The 17,457-nt window shown below is 38.2% G+C and overlaps 1 protein-coding gene across 1 annotated transcript; it reads left to right on the top strand.

The window, feature by feature from the left end:
• Positions 1-783: 783 nt before the first annotated feature.
• Positions 784-12,732, top strand: DECR1 (2,4-dienoyl-CoA reductase 1). Its single transcript, XM_040546434.1, has 10 exons — positions 784-933; positions 3,664-3,866; positions 4,799-4,856; positions 4,946-5,032; positions 6,562-6,709; positions 7,571-7,670; positions 9,689-9,761; positions 11,914-12,060; positions 12,387-12,449; positions 12,542-12,732. The coding sequence occupies exons 1-10, from the start codon at positions 856-858 to the stop codon at positions 12,599-12,601; spliced, it is 1,017 nt and encodes a 338-aa protein (XP_040402368.1). The 5' UTR covers positions 784-855; the 3' UTR covers positions 12,602-12,732.
• The last annotated feature ends 4,725 nt before the right edge of the window (positions 12,733-17,457 follow it).

Genomic DNA, 17,457 nt, shown 5'->3' on the forward strand with positions numbered 1-17,457 from the left:
TTCATTACCTTTCCAATTGGCCAGTCTATGTGCTCTACACAAATAAAATGTCTTGTTATCTCAGAATAATCCCCTGTAGATTTAATGGGTTTAATGTTCGTAAACTGCTCAGGCCTTTTCTGGATTCCATTGTCAGTGGTGAATTTGAAATGAGGAGAGGGATTTCAATCTTCCCATCGCACCTTGTTTCAGGTCTTGGGTGGGATGGAGCCTCAGTGCTTCCTCTGTTGTGCCAGGGAGTGCTTTGTGAACGTGCTTAGCCCGATCCCACCCCAAAACAAGCTGCGTGGTGTCAGCCCCATTTGAGAATCCCAACTAGCAGACTGTTTCCCCACAGCTGTTTTCATATTTTTTAAATAAAGAATGCCTCTTCCCCAAAAGCACCTGGCAAGAACTGACCAGAGCGCCTGAGAAGAGCTGTGCTGATAGTAGAGGGCACGTAGACTTCTTTCAGTGTAGCCTATGACAGTCTTCTTGATTTAAAATAAAACTTTTTATTATTTTAGTGTCCTTCAAACAGCATGCATTGAGAAATTATTTGAGAGACAAAACCCAATGAAACACAGAGACTGAAAAGAGCCGCATCAGCTCCTTGCCGCCGCAGCTCGGGCTCCTGAGGTGATGACGGTAGCCAAGCAAGGAGTCGCCGCCCGGCGGGGTCGAGCTCCTGAGCCTGCCGGGGCTCCGATTTTGCTGCCCAGCCACGGCCTCGCCTCTTCCCCGACAGCACCGCCCCCACCAGGAGCAGCAGCAGCAGCCCCCTCCAGCCCTGCCCGGGAGCCACGGTGCAGCCGCCCCGCCTGGGCCTGCGGAGCAGGCGCACAGCCCGGCGCCCGCCCCCCGAGGCTCGACGAAATGGCAGCGGCAGCAGCGCTGCTGTGGCGGAGCGGTGCGCGCGGCGGCGCCTCGGTCTCCTTGTCCGGCGGCAGGCGGGTAAGGCGCTCCCGGGGAGCCGAGTGCGGGCAGGCCCGTAGGGGGGCTCCGCCAGTCCTCTCACCCGATCTGCCCAGGCTGCCCTTGCGGTGTCAGAGCCGCCCGCAGCCGCGGGGAGCCGTCTCGCCGTGCCGGAGCGGTGTCGAGGGGCTGATGGTAGCTGGGGGAGGACCCCCGAAGGGTCAGGTCCCTTTGTCCCCTTTGAGCCCCTTTGAGCCCCTCAGAGCCCCTTTGTCCCCTGCTTTCCTTCAGGGTGGACGGCAGGGGTTGGAAGTGTCAGTACCGCCCTTTGGTCCCGTTGGCAGAGTTGCGGGGTGTAATTTGTCTGAAGTGTGAATGTTGCTGTCAAAGTAGTGACACGGCTGGTTCCTGTGTGGGTGTTGCTGAGGGCCTTTTCTAGCGAACTCTGCCCAGGCAGAGTGCTTCCTACAACTGACTGCCTCCGGGAGGACCTTTTGTAGTAGTTTCATGATTTACTTCCACCCCCCGGCTGAGGGGGATTTGTTTGTTTGTTCTCCTCTTCGTGTTTTTGTTTTTACCCTGTTTCCTGGCTTATTTATACTTCTCTTTACACCTGAGATTTAATTGAACGCCTAGACTTTAAATGCTGGCAAGATTAAATTGAATGACTCCTGTCAAGGAAGCCCCTCGTGAAACTGCTAATGAGACTGTAGCAGTCTCACGAGAAGACTGCTGAATCATACCAACCTCACCGGCTACTCGATGCTGTTAATTTATTAATCTTGGTGCCGTCTTAAAGCCCATACTGTGGCCTGCTTCCTCCTCCTCCTCCTTCAGCAGGAGGAGAGCTGCTTGCACAGTTTCTGTAGTGATGTGAGTAAAGGAGCGGGCTGTGGCCAACGTGTAGCACCTTTGGAGGGGTAATCTTATCCTGGGGGCATGGGGACTCCCTATGACATCTTGGTTTGGGGTGTCTGCCATGAACTGAAGGTTTTCAGAGTCCTCATCTGTCCCTGCATACCCGAACGGAGCAGGGAGCTGTGAAATCCTCAGAGAGAATCCTCACCCACCCCTTTCCTGGAGCCTTAGGAGTATTGTGGTATTCAGTGAAAATAAGCGAATTTGTTTTTTTTGTTGGGATAATTAAAAAAAAATCAGTGTATTACAGACATCTGGTGGCAGATCTGATCAGTAGAACTTTATTTCAGAAAAATATATCCATTTTTTTTTTCTATATGAGCTGCTTGTATTGCTTAAAACAGTTTATGGATTTTTGCATGTGTGTGTGAGAAGCCATTGCATATTAGCTGAGGAGTCCAAGTTCCAGAAATAATCACCAAAATATGCATTTAATGTAAGTGCTGTGGGACTTGCTGCATTGCTTTAGTTTCACGATAAATCCAGCTTTAGTTTGACCTTTACTTTCTTGATTTTATTCTACAGAGTGCTCCCAGCTCTTCCTCAGTCTTAGTTTTTGTTTCATCATTTGCTTGGAACATGAGGTCCATTAAATTGGCAGTGTATTCCATGATTCTACCATCTGTTTTCACCAGTGTTACTCATACACAAGTGTATTATCACATAAAAAGATTTGCATGCGCGCTTTCTCAGGCCAACTTTAAGATCTGTGAAATTTGCATCCCTGGATGTCATAGCTATGGCACCTAGAGATTATTCAACTACTGCTAAAAATACGATCTGTTAACTTCAGAGTTAGAAATTTGAATTAGTATTTAGAACAATAACTTGTAATATTTGTACTATTTTAAAATAACCTTTCTTCTTGGTGGCAACTGGAAAGATGTTGAACAATTTTATGCTTTTTTTTGCAACAACGTATAAAAGTAAACATGCAGTCTTCCTAAAATTATACTATTTTTTTTGTAGTGAAATAGACACATCAAGGACTCAAGTACAAATTAGTATTGGAGAAAATAAACAGAGCATGCGTTCTTCTATTTTTTTTTTTTTTTCACTATAAAAATGGTCTAGTCTTGTCTTTCTTAGAAATGTTTCCAGCTCCAGATTGAGGTAACATCTGTATTCTAAATAATTTGGGACAGTCTGCATTTTTACTGTAATGCTGCTGTGCCGAAGTATTTAATTCAGTAGTTATTTTAGGGCTGGATTCCATCTGATGCTGGAATGACCTAATGTTTCACAGATTGCAAAATGGCATTAGTTTGTTTAGCAGCCCCAGAAATTACTGGGACAGGTCTTTTGGAGTTTGATTCTACCTAATTTAAGCCAGTTAAGGGTAATGTTTCATTGTAGTAAAGGTTCAAAGCCTTGGCACTGCTAGTGAAGCTTTTGAATCTGTGAATGTATAGATAAGTAATTTCAAAATCACATGTACTTATTAGGGCTAAACTACTAATACTTAAAGTACAATTTGTATCTGAATCTGAAGCCCAAGTCCTGCTGTAAATGTATAATTTGTTGGTGAAGGATTTCCACATACCTTAGTAAAAGTGACAGTCATAAAAATAACTAATATACAGAATAATAAAAATCACGATTAAAATATTTTTCAATAATTCTTTAGTTGGAATGGAATGTCTAAAAACAGCTCAGGTGCTTTCCTGGTTTACTATTTGTATTACACTAAAACGCCTTCATGCAAATGCAATTAATCATTCTTACATTCAGTTTATAATGATAGGAAGGTAGTTATGGTTGTTATCTTCACTGTCAGAAGCAAATCTAATCTTGAGTAACGAACCTGTATATGGAAATAAGAAAAAACCTTCCTCTTTTTTTTTCTTCCAGTTTTTTAGCCGTGGGCCAAATGTGTTACTTCAAGACAGCAATGCACCGCAGGCTGCATTCTTTTCACCTCTTCAAAAAGTGATGTTGCCACCAAATACCTTTCAAGGGAAAGTAGCCTTTGTAACCGGTGGAGGTACTGGGCTTGGCAAAGGCATGACGACAGCCTTGTCCAGTTTGGGTGCCAAGTGTGTTATAGCAAGCCGGTAAGTATTAGCGAACACACTTTAGAGCTTTCATTTAGTATCGAATGCTGAGTGGATTGGTTTTGTTTTCTTCTTCATCAACTGGAAAAATGTATTCTGTTTACTTTATTTCAGTACACTTGTAATTATAATGTAATACTATAAATACCAAAAATCAGTTGATCTGTGTGCAAATGTCCAATGTGAAATTGTTTAGATGGAGCTGCAGCATAACCAGCAGTAGGAAGAAATAAGCTAAACTTGGAAAAATTCTTCAGGAAACGTGGCAGCAAAATAACCCAGAATATGACATAAATTCTACTACAGCATAAAGGAGAATACAAAGTAGAATGACATTAGTGGACATCTTGTATTACTGTGGGTGTTCTTCAGATAGATTTTAATTGCAATAAAGAATTACAATCATTCATCTTAATTCTTAGCAAAGATAGTCCTGCTACAGTTCTCTAAGCACTAGAGTAAAGACAAGAAAAACAATCTCATTTTTAATCAAAATAAGTATTGTGACAGTCTTCTAAGTAGTGATTCAGATATTAGTTTTAAATCTGAATGCATAAGTCCCTTCTAAAGTACGAATAGAGTAATAGCTAAAGCTAAGTTTATTATGATTGTGTACTCAGAATGGAAGCATTTTGCTTGTGTACTACACTCGATTAGTTTAATGTTAGTCTTCTCCTTCAGACACTTCTGAGTTACTTCTAAGTAGTAATAAGACAAAATTACTTAGATCTATCTAACTTTCAGAAAGTTAGTAACTGAGTATAATTCTTATTTTGAAGTTATTTTTGTGAAAATCAATACGCATATGTGTGCATGCATTAAATAATATTTTAAAAATTAGCTTGTATTTGCTCTGAAAAGATTAATCAGCTCTTATCTGAATTGTAATTGCATTTAATTGAAATTCACTGTCATTATATACTTATTTCTAGGAAGCTTGATGTTTTGAAAGGAACAGCAGAGGAAATTTCTTCAAAAACGGGGAATAAGGTAAATTTTACAGAATTGTGAATGTTATACATTAAATGGGTTGTAGGGATTTTATGCATTTATATGCTTCTTCTTCCATTATCACACAGGTCTATGCCATCCAGTGTGATGTGAGAGATCCAGTTTCTGTTAAGAATGCTGTTGCTGAACTAATTCAAGTGGCAGGGCATCCTGATGTGAGTATTTTAGTGAAAGGAAAGATCTGCAGTCTTCATTATTGAAAATACTCTGCATATGTATGAAGGAAATGACTGTGATTGAAAGTTAATGAAATCTAAAGAGACTAGACAGAAAGTGGCAGAACTTCAAGATAAAGCTAACATTGACAGCTAAACTGGCTATACTTCTTACATAGTTCTTAAAATACTCTAGTTGTTGTACTTGGTTTAAGGACTAACAGTTTATTTGTAAGCAGTGGAATAGTTTCAGTGGGATTCTTTTAGTTAAGTGAACAGAATACTGCTCAAAAGTCCTCCTGAAAAGATGTTTTACCTGTGCTGGTATCTAATAACACCTGTTGGTTTTTAATACAATGTCTTAAATTAGAAGCAGAAATAGTCCTAAACACCTTTGGTCCTTGCTTGACTTGCTAAAATACACAAGGAAGGTTCCAACTTGAAAATTAACTGCTGCTGAAATGAAGAAAAAATCTTCAGTCAAAGTAAACATCTTTTAATAGTTTGGCGCAAAACACAGAGCATTAATGTTAGCCCCTTGCCCTGGGAAGGGTTGTTGTCTGTTGGAGTCTAAGCAATGATAGGCCATAAATCCTGATTTCATTGTAGTCAGAGCAACTCAGATTGTGCTAGCTGATTAGAAAGTGTGATGAGGGTGTTAACATCAAGGTAAAGGATATTCAGTGTGATTTAGAATGGTTTTCTGTAGATTTAAAACTGTTATCGGTTTCCTATAGACATTTTGCTTTCAGCAATAGCTTCATATAAAAATGAAGGAGAACCTGATGAATTCTAAATGTGTGAATAAGAAGTGGAGAAAGTATTTCTCATAGCTGCATGCTATATCAGTGATATAAAATAAACCAGCTCACTGTCCTGATACGTAGACGTATTACTCTGGATGTAGTTTTGACTACTAGTTACTGCAGTTTCTGGCCAAAACATATTATCATCTCCAGGTTTTAAGTGTGTGTAGGGTGGGAGGAGACTTCTTGCTCTCTTTGTAATGTTTTATTACATCAGTAATTTTCTGAATAAATATTGCCCACATCTTGTTCTTTATAAGCATTTCCTGTCTCTTCAATTTCACTTTTTTTTTGCCTTTAAGAGAGATTGTAGGCTCTATTGAATGTCTAGTTCTTCTCTTTAATGACAGGCACAACAGGTATGTCTATGAATGCTGTAAATCTGGGTATCTGGGACAAACTTTTCTGTTAGGACACAGTTGAGACAGTAGGGAAGGTACTTAAGTCATCCTCTACATTTTCAGCTCTTCAGTACTGGACTAGTAACATAGAGCAGTTTGGAAATACGGCTATTTTCTGTTTTAACATCTGCAGCATAGATGTGAAATTTCTGATGGATTATTTTCTCTCTTCCCTACACTGTACCCCATTTGAAAAGGCTGTAGTCCCAAAGCCAAGGCTATTTTTACTGTTCTACCCAGGTACACTAAGAAGTTCCTTATAAATTCTCTGCTTTTTTCTCAGTAAGAATTATTTTTAGTAAACTCTTTCTTTCTGTTTCAGGTTGTGATAAACAATGCAGCAGGAAACTTTATTTCCCCTTCTGAACGACTTTCTGCTAATGCATGGAAAACTATAACTGATATCGTGCTTAATGGTACTGCTTTTGTAACGCTGGAAATTGGAAAGGAACTCATAAAAGCCCAAAAAGGTACCTTAAATTTAAGATAAATGGTAAATAAGCCTTGTAACATATTATTACAAGCTTTCCTTGCGTTACAATGTAAGGCTACATATGGTTATGTATCATAGCCACAATTTTAACACTATGTCTTTTCTAGAAAGTTCTTTTTGAGTAAAGCCATACTTAAAAATCACAGAGTAGGACTGGTTAGCAATTATTTTATTGTAGATTGCAGAGTTTGTACTAATTGTAAAACATTAGTAAAAACTGGAAAAAAAATAAGGCTTTGTTTAAAGCATGTTATTTCTTCCTTTTGGGTCTTCTATATATATCTTGGTTTCATTAAGCAACTGAATATGTGATGCTTATTTAAATGAACATCAAGTCAGCATAACACTTTACGTTTTCCTTCTCAACTTGTTAATATATAAATAATTAAAATTCACAGGTGTAGGATTTGACTAATAGCTCTAGCTATATTGATGAAATTAGAACAAAATACCCATTAGTAACTACTAGGCTAGGGCAGCTTCTAAAAAGGCACTGTAAGAGCTTGGGCCTTCACTCTAGTCCGTGATTTTATGTATATACGTTGATTATCAGTAGAAGCCTGAAGGTTTAGATTAAGCTTTAGAGCCTAATCAACACCTGTTTCCACTTATATGGAAGAACTCTAACATTCATGGAAAAGGGGGAACTGAAATAAAAAGGACTTCCAAGATTGTATTTTCTTAAAACCTTCTTACAGCCCAGAGCCATATGATTCCCTGACACTTGAGCTAAAAAGTTTTGTACTGTTGAGGGTGCTTTTTACCTTACATTCAGCATTTGATCTTTGTGTGTATTGTTTTCGTTGACTTATTTTTAAAATGTTTCTGCAACTTCCAGGAGCAGCATTCCTGGCTATTACAACAATTTATGCAGAGAGTGGTTCAGGATTTGTGTTACCGAGTGCCTCTGCCAAAGCTGGTGTCGAAGCAATGAGCAAGTGAGTAATAGAGCAAAATGTTTGTTCTGCTTTTCACTTCTTTGCAATTGAAGAAATATAAAAACCAAGCTAAGCTAGTTAGTATAGTCCTCCCATGCCATTATATCATCAGAGAACCTTCCAGCCTCCAGTGTTCTAGCAAGGAAATAGCATGCTGACAGCTTCTTCCAGAAAGAAGTGTTAACTGCTTGTTACTGTGATAATTTTTATCAGGGCAAAAAAGTGAAAACTGTGTGCACGTGTCTAAAAACAAATGTAATTATCAGGAATTTACCTGCTTAGGATTTTCATCTGTGCTGTCTTCAGTAAACTTTAAACACTTTTATTACTTTTGAATGGAATAATATCACCAAAACCCATCTTCTGTGGTTAGAAGAGGAGAATAACAACGGAGTCAGCATTTCTTTGGTTGAAGTACTTTTGTTTACAAAGATTGTGGAACAGACTGGGTTCCTAAGTGCATCAGATGCTGGAAGATAAATTATCCTTTTAAAAAGTCATAAGTCGCTTGCTGCTGTATGAGTGGCATTCACACTGGGGTGCGTGTTTTTCTCGGCATGTTTCTTCTCCGATCCCCTTTAGCCACTCTCCGCTAGTTGTTCAGTTTTTTCTTTCTTGGGGTTGTTTGTGTTACATAAACTTGCTTTCAGTGCATTGGGAAAGGTGTTCCCAGCTGCATACTTTTGCTCTCTGCCTTGCGTTGCTGTGGCACTTAACCAGAACATTAAGCCTATTAAGCTTGCTACTTCACTGGAAAGCAAAACTATAAAAAGGGTGACTTTCTTTTTTTTTTTTTTTTTTTCCTGTGGGTTTGTAAGTTGAATAAACTTCTCAGAGAACCAGAAGAGCGTTGGAGTCAGTGCAGGAAAGTTAAAATGCAAAGTTGTTGTGGGGAAGTGGAGCTACATCTTTTGGCAATAACAAATTCTAAAATTTCAATTACAGAGTTTCGATAATGAGGTTCTTTTGCATTTTTTTTTTCTCTGCTGTCTCTCATAGGCAAACCACCACTTTAAAAGCAGTTGTCTGAGGAAACGTTCAAGGTCTATAGTACCTTCACCTTTCTTTTGCCCTTTGTTTGGGTAGAGTCTACTTTTGCTAGTTTCATAAATAATTTTTTCCTATCACCATCTTAAATCAAGGTCTGCAATTAAAATTCAGAACAATGTGTCATATCCAAGTTACTCAGCAAACAAAAAGACTTCTGCCATTGTTAGCTATAGGGCAGTCCTTGATAGAAAATAGTTCCTCCTCTGCATTTCAGCAGAAGGCATTTAATAGTTTGGCAGCTGTTTAGTAAGTGGAATTCCGTATCAAGAAAAATATGAAGAAATAAGCAATGGTTTTAATTTCTGTTCCGTAGAGCTGAATGGAACTTAAGCATATATTTTTCCAAGACGTTATGACACAGTTTCTTCATTCACCATAGTAGATGAACTATCTGAAGTACTGCTTATGCAGAGAAAATACATAAAACAAATTTATTCTACTGGTCCCATTTTAGTATTTAAGGTCTGTTTCATGGTATTTCAAAATATGTGAGAGCTACGTTGAAAATGTTGGAGATGTTTATATTTACTGGATGGTCATAACTACCAGAGAAAGACAGTGGTCTAACGGCTGTTTGTCAAGGAATTTAGGTGCCAAAATCACCTATACTTGGAGGGAGAGATAGAATCCCTCCTTACTGTTGCTTTATCTATGATGCATATGTTAAATCAGTATTCCTCTGTTTGTGAACATGATTTATTTTTTTTTAACTTATAAATGTTTTTATTAAGAACAACAAAACCAAGAAAAAAATCCTTAAGTGGAAATACCTGTTTCAGGACTCAAATTTTAGTATTTACACGTTTGATTTGGTTTTGAATAAATATAAATATAAATATAAATATAAATATATATATATATATATATATACACACACACATATATATATATATATATATATATGCACTGAGTAGCATTATTAAAGTAATTGTTTAAAATATTGATGCGTTTTGTTAATGAATTTTTAGGTCTCTTGCGGCTGAGTGGGGTAAATATGGCATGAGATTCAATGTGATTCAACCAGGTCCAATAAAAACAAAGGTACATGGCATGAAGTGAAACACATCCTTGAATATGCTTTGTAGTAGAGACTTACCTTTAAGATAGTCTAACCCCTTCTATAACCGTTACATTAGGGTATAATTTCCTTGGAAGTCCAAGACTGCTGGAATATTGAACACATTACTTATTAATAATACATTTGTAACGTAGAATTTCTTGAACTTACGAAACTTGCTCTTTCCCCTTCTACTATGCTAATATAAACAAACTTTTTCTTAGTGTTTCAAAGGAGGGAAATACCAACATATTTTAATGTTCTTTTTTAGATATGGATTTGAAGAATGTACATGCATAATTTGTCAAGTGAAGTGAGTTCTTACACTTGGCAGAGTACAACTGCCTTTTTCTGTCTGAACTCCTAATCCTTAAACAAAGCATCTCAATTCTGAAATTTCAGAGTCTCTTTTCTGTGTATGAGAACAGAATCTCACTAGTTTTGTTGAAAAGCACAAAACTAGAAAGAGAAAAATAAGTCAGCAAGAAAATGTGAAGCTTTGGTAAGAGTGAAAAGGAGGATTGAAGGGTTTCAAGGAAGTAATCCAGACCAGCTGGAACAGGAAGAAAAAAGGAAGCAGTGCTGCAAGAGAAGAGAGAAGAATCCCTTTCACATAGAGTCCAAATATTACAGTTATGAGTTCTAACAGCTAATAATGGTATTATGGCTATCTATAAAATGTTCCACAGTTGGTTTTGCTGTTGTTTTGTGGGGTGGGGCAGAGGGTTGTTTCTTTTCTTTCCTTTTTGTTTTGTCAGTCTTAGATGCTACACTGTACAACTTAATTTTACCTTTTTGACTGTAAAGATAGATAAGTAACAGTATCAGCAGAGTTGTAAGAATGTTAAAACAACATTACAGCTCAGACTGAAAGTTCTCCAGGTTTTGTACCAAGTGGATTTTTAGTTAAGAGTATTAAAAAACAAACAAACAAACTGCCATGTGATGATATTTATTCTTTGTTTCCTCTGATAGTCTATGGCCCAGAGAGTTTGATACAGCTGGTATCTTTTCATATGGTAGTCATCTTGATGGATTTTTTCTTCCATTAGTTTGTCTTGTTCCCTTTTGAATCTATATAAATTTTTAGCATGTGCTATATCATGTGGCAAGATCACTTTAATTTTCAGATTTCAAAATTTTTGGCAAGGTAACTACTTTAAATGTCAGTAATGCTACCTCCTCTTATTTTTTTAATCTAAATTAATAGCATACCTCCCACTTGAGACACTATATTTTCTTAGTAAAGTATTACGTTTGTCATACTGGTTCCAAGTTCAAATTCCTCTGAAAACAAAAACGCAGATTTCTATTACTTAAACCAGCATATTGCAAAATCAAGGCTTTCCCACTTAAGGGATACACCTGTGTCTTCAGAAAATGCTTCTGGACGTCATGTTAGGAAAAGGAAGAAGCGTACAAGAGGAATGCTATTCAGCTTATAAATTGGCATTTAAAAACATGCCTATAGAAAATGTAAATGGCATGAGTAGAGCCGTGATTACAGAAATTACAGTGTGCTTTAACTCTCATAACTTCAGCAACTTAAGAAAAACATTACTAATGTGTTTCTGATTTTTGCCTGAGGAATTTGTTTCCTTGTGGAGGAGACAGGAAGAACAAAAAACTCTATTTCCCATTCAATTCTAAGCTATTCAAATATTAAAACTTTGAGTGAATTAGTTTAGCTATTGCAACAATTTAACTGAATCTTTTTAGTACTCTGTGCCACATAAAATTTATTTCTGTTGCTTTTGCTGCTGCTCATTTCCCCTCCTTCCTCTCCCCTGTCTATGCAGCAATTTTGAGTCTTGTTTATTTCCTCAAGTCTATATCAAGGGTGTTTTTGAAAACAACCCCCCTCCTTTTTTTTTGTGAATAGATGGTGGGTGACTATACCAAACAAATGTTTAATTCCAGCTTGCCACCCTCAGTAGACACATATTAGTAAAACAGTGATAAATTCTGTTTTGTTTCCTGTATTCTTTTTTATCGTACTGACAAAAGATGGTGTAGACATTTTGCTCACAAATTTTAAGTTCCTTATTAAATTTTCCATAGAGTCAGATTTCTGTCTAGTTTTAATTTGTAATGTAGTTAAAACATTTCTTTTCATATGTTTCTCTTAAATCTCAGGGTGCTTTTAGCCGCCTTGACCCAACAGGCGCATTTGAGAAGAAAATGATTGAGAGGATTCCCTGTGGCCGTCTGGGAACTGTAGAAGAAATAGCAAATCTTGCTGCCTATTTCTGCAGTGACTATGCAAGCTGGGTTAATGGAGCAGTAAGTTACAGTTGATCTTGTTTATAAAATCAACATGCTGATGGTCTGAGTTTTGCTGATGTTTTTTAAAATGTTGGTTACAGTATAGTATTTCAGAAATTAAACAAAACTGTTACTTTGAAGCTTTACAATCATTATTAACCTTTTAACTGTATTGTATGGTGGTTAGTACCTTTAAAGAAGAACATAAAAAATATTGAATTACCTTATTTTGAGTATGGATTTTAGTTTTTGGTCTGAATCAATAAAAATGACTTTCACAGTTCAGAACAAGGAAATGTTATAGGAAAACCACTTATTAAATATACTGTTTATGTTTTCTCTAGGTTATTAGAATGGATGGTGGAGAATATGTTTCTATGGCAGGAGAATTCAATGAGTTGAAAAAGGTACTAAATTTCTTCCCTGCTATTTTATGTTCATGTACTTGGATATGTAATTATTATATGGAATTCCAATAAAATGCTCTTTTCTTTTTTAGGTTACCAAAGAGCAGTGGGATATGATGGAAGCAATGATTAGGAAAACAAAAGGCTCTTAATGTACCTAACTGTATGGTGGTGAATTCTGGAAATGAACCACTACTTTTTCATGAATATTTAGAAATAACCAAATGAGAAATAGCCTTAAAAATCTTTTGTATGCTGATTTCAATAAAATATTTGGAAATTGTCATGTTTTGAATATAGCTTGTTTTTTTTCCATCTTTTTTTTTTCAATCAGTTATCAGTCATAAACCAACAGTTCATTAAAATTTTATTGTTCTATGGTTAATGTCTTCTGTAGCCATGCCATGATCTACATTTTTAAAGAATATTTCAGAGGATTCTTTGGTTTCTCATGTCTATGCAAGTATTTCTTAATATTGTAGCTCCGGTAGGATTTGAAAACCATTGTACCTGAGTATAATTGTTAAACTGAAGAAAAAAAATTAAGTCCTAATGTTTGCACTTCAGTCATACGCCCTAAAACTGCAAATAACAAGACTTCAAGTCATTAGAAGTAAGTACTACATACGCTGAGATGGAATGTAACTGATATGGTTACTTAAAAATATTTTTAAAATATATAACAATCTTGGTCTTGGCTTTTTGACATTTTCAGTCTGTTAATTGTTTTACGCCAAACTTTAAAAATGGCATTCAAGGGGTAGTAATGCCTTCTTAAGTAGCTCTGTCTTTAGTGTGAATAAAGTAATGTTCTTGAAAATTAAATATTAATAGCAAATGATTTTTAGTTTGTGTGAGATGAGGGCAGTCCCTAGATTTCATTTGAATTCAGTGGTACTGGAGAATCTGTAAGATGACATTACTTCTGAACCTGGTCAGTTCATCCATCACAAATAACATGGGTCAAACTAGTTATAAGATGATGATTATAAAAATGTTGTATTTTCCATATTAGGGGATTGCCTGATGTTAGCACCCCATGCCCTATCCCACCCCCTTTAAACAATTGATAGAATTCTTTAAATAAATTAAGAGGCGCTGGCCTTTACAGCCTGAAAGCCAAGCCTTTTTTTTTTTTTTTAATTCTGTTTAACCTGACTTCTAGGCCATCCACATGTACAAGGATGGACACAGCTGTATGAAACATAGTGATTTTAAAAATCAGGAATATAGAAGCAACTCAAAGATACCTTCCTCCAAGTGCTAATAGCTATTTTGTTGCTTTACCCATACTTCAGGCTATGTTAACATCTGCCAGCCTCTGATTTGGGATCATTTGATTGCCTTAATGCAAAGATGAAGCAAGCTAACATATGTTCTACTGAAAGGGTGAACTGTGCAGGCTTGGTGGAATGATAATACAGTTTCCATATACTAGGTTTCTCCTGAGCGATGGTCCTGTGGGGGACTGAATATTGTCTGTGCCACAGATAATAAAAACAATGAAAATGTGCTAATTAAAGCAGCTTTGAAGATGTCTCTTAAACATACAGCTTTGTTTTCAAAGCATCTTGGGTTTTGCCAGGTCTACTGCTGAGATAAATTTCTTATGGGATATCCATGTCTATCCCCTAAAAGTAATTTATATATCTGGGAAGTTATGCCCAGATATACTGTTCTATGCTTGTCATCCTTTGCAGATGCTTAAAATTTCTCTGCACGTCGGACACAATTGTGTATAAGGCTTTGACACCTTAAAAATAAAAAGTTGCAAAAAAATTTTTTCAAAGGTATGTTTGTGAGCTGTGGTGTGATCAAGTGTTTCTTTACGATACTAGGGTATCCTCTGGAGATGGGCACTTGATAAAAGTAAATTCCCACTGGTTTCTTGCATCCACAGGTATGTAGAAGTCCTAATGTAGGAGGGTTTGTTACATGGTTAAAATACTGGAATGAGATTCAAGATAACCATGTTCAGTCTCCAACATTGCAATACATTTGCATGACCTTAAGTTATTGCTGTTGCATTTGAACTGCACAGTGGGTACGCTTTCCAGCTTTCCCTTAGGACCTAATCATCTGAAGCAGGGAGACTAGCACGTTACTTTTAGTTTACAAAACATAAGTCTTGGGTTAAACATGGGGGGAAAGATCAAGAAAGTAAGTCCCACAAGGTGCCCAACCCATAAGCATGCTCTGCAGTTGTATGTTGTGCATTCTTCTCTCAGTCTGACATAAAAAGCGTAGCTATCACAGCTGGTTTATTGAAAACAGCAAAAATGGCAGGAGATGGTATCCATGTTCTACACACGGCATTATGCTGATTTATTTCCCTTGGGATTGTTACATTTCTGACCCTACTTCAGATTGCCAATGAGCCAGGTGGTAAAAGGGAATATGAAAAAAAGTATTGTGCAGCTTAATAATTTCATGAAGTTGGAGGGGCAAGAAGGTAAGTGAATCAGAAAAAGTGATGGTGTACACTGGAGATCACAGAAGGAGTCAGTGGGGTTGCACTGTCAGTTTAATTTTCACGGATTACAAGGAAAACTGGAACGCAAGTGCCCTTTTTAAAAAATGACTTTTGCTTGACCTGTCAGTCAAAGGTCTTACCACTCCCATGAGCTCAGACATACTGTAGCAAAGCAATATGCATTGTCTGTTTTCAACTGAGAAGTACATCTTGACTGCTTGATTAAATTTTGAAATTCCACTTTTTATTTCAGTTGTTGGTTTACTTGGAATCTCTGTTACATTTACTTACATTAATTCTGTACTCTAAAAGTGGCGTTGTATTATAGTAGAGGTTTATAAGCAATTTATGCATTTTAAGTTGCTAATGAAGAGATTAGTTGTATTACCTCTTAGTAATGATACAAGAACTCCTGTCAATCTTTGGTTTGGAATTCCCTCCTCTTTAATTCAATTACTGTTGAGAATATTTCTGTTATTTACCAGTTTGAGAATCTGCTTTACAAGCAGAAGTGGATGCTATTTGAGGAAGTTATGGGTTCCTGCATGTCCATATGGGCTTCCAAGTTCATCAGCACATGAGCTCCTTCTTTTGTGTTTACTTTTTTTTTTTTTTTTTTTTAAGTCTAGTTTCCTTGAATGTTTTTATAAGTGATCTGGATGCAGGACTTGAATGCATACTAAGTGAGTTTGCAGATAATAGTAAATTAGGAGGAGCTGTTGACTCCCTTGAGGGTAGAGAGGCCTTGCAGAGAAATCTTGACAAATTAGAGGGCTGGACAATCACCAACCGTGTGAAATTTAACAAGAGCTAGTGCCAGATTCTGTATCTGGGGTGGGACAACCTTGGCTGTACGTGCAGAATGGGGGACGAGAGGCTGGGGAGCAGCCCTGTGGAAGGGGTCTGGGGGTTCTGGTTGACAGCAAGCTTAATTGGAGTCACCAGTGTGCCCTGGCAGCCAGGAGGGCCGACCCTACCCTGGGGTGCCTCAGGCCCAGCACCGCCAGCCAGTCGAGGGAAGGGATTGTCCTGCTCTGCTCCGCGCTCTGCGGTCTCACCTCAGGCACTGTGTGCAGTTTGAGATGCCACAGTGTAAGAAGGACATAAAACTATTAGGGAGTGTCCAAAGGAGGGCTACAAAGATGGTGAGGGGTCTAGAGGGTAAGACGTATGAGGAGCAGCTGAGGTCCCTTGGTTTGTTCAGCCCAGAGCAGAGCAGGCTGAGGGAAGGCCTCATGGCGGCCTGCAGCTCCCTCACGAGGTGAGTGGAGGGGCAGGCGCTGAGCTCTGCTCTCTGGGGACATCGACAGGACCCGAGGGAACCGCATGGAGCTGGGACAGGGGAGAGTCAGGCTGGGTGTTAGGGAAAGGTTCTGCACCCAGAGGGTGGCCAGGCACTGGGACAGGCTCCCCAGGGAAGTGGTCACAGCACCGAGCTGCTGGAGCTCAAGGAGCGTTTGAACAACGCTCTCAGACATTGGTCTGATTTTTGGGTGGTCCTGTATGGAGCCAGGACTTGATGCGGGGCCCTTCCAACTCTGAATACCCTATAATTCTATGATTTTTTTCACATGCTGATAACCCATAAAAAGCTGAATTGCATGGAAATTTGTAACTTTATTTAATTCCATGGAGCATCCTTGTGTTGTAGTCACCAAACTTGGAACCCCACTTTAGACTAGGTAAAAAACCCACCAGTCTTTATGTGATAATTTAATGCACAGTAAAATAAAATGATCTCTGGGATTTGGGTGCATTGGCCTGTTTTTAATTGGTGCAGAACAACTTCAGTTGATTTCAGAGGGATTTGGAGGTGCTCAGCACTACAAAAATCAGGCCGCATATATTTTACGTTCCTAAATATGGATTCTGAGCCTCTCTGTAGACGCAGCAAGCAGGGGTGGATTTCAGTACACCTCAACAACCAATGATTATGGTGGGAGCTTAGTATGAATGCACAAGTTGCCAAATGGAAATTAATCTAATTTTTTTTCTAATGTTGTCTAATGAAATAAATACTTAATCCTAGTGTAAGCAGCGTTCTAGCAGCAATGTATGCATGTTTTGTGAGACGTTCATTTTACATAAAGCACTACTGGCTCTCACTGCTCTGATCTGTATTTGACATGTACAGTATGGAATATTTTGCTTTCAACCTTCTTTTGTCCCTAAGTATCTGTCAGAAGAAAGAAGCTTGCCGTCTTCCCTATCATCGCCTCTTTTATTTTCCTAACCCTTGTTCTACCTGAACCCTGCCAGTTCTAAGACCTCTGCCCAGGAGCACTGAAGAGATTTGAAAACCTGGACTTTTTACAGAAGTTTTGACTTAGCCGTATTTGCTATAGTTTAGCTTTGCACTGATATAGTAGACACCTTTGCTAGAATGGTGTTGCTAAATCACTGTCTTTTGATCCAAGTATGTATAAGAAATAACTGCAAGAAGCATTCCCTCTGCAGGTAGCTGAGAACTGCTGTACCGAGAGAGCTGATTGCCAAGACTGGTAGAAGCAGGATGACTTCGGAACAAGTCTTTGA

This window comes from Cygnus olor, chromosome 2, assembly GCF_009769625.2.
Source record: "Cygnus olor isolate bCygOlo1 chromosome 2, bCygOlo1.pri.v2, whole genome shotgun sequence".
NCBI lineage: Eukaryota > Metazoa > Chordata > Aves > Anseriformes > Anatidae > Cygnus > Cygnus olor.

Excerpts from the sequence above, each read along its gene's own strand:
- DECR1 (XM_040546434.1), top strand. The coding sequence starts at position 856 with ATGGCAGCGGCAGCAGCGCTGCTGTGGCGGAGCGGTGCGCGCGGCGGC. Across the intron at positions 934-3,663 it reads CCTTGTCCGGCGGCAGGCGG|TTTTTTAGCCGTGGGCCAAA; the intron begins GTAAGGCGCTCC and ends TTTTTCTTCCAG. Across the intron at positions 12,450-12,541 it reads AATTCAATGAGTTGAAAAAG|GTTACCAAAGAGCAGTGGGA; the intron begins GTACTAAATTTC and ends TTTCTTTTTTAG.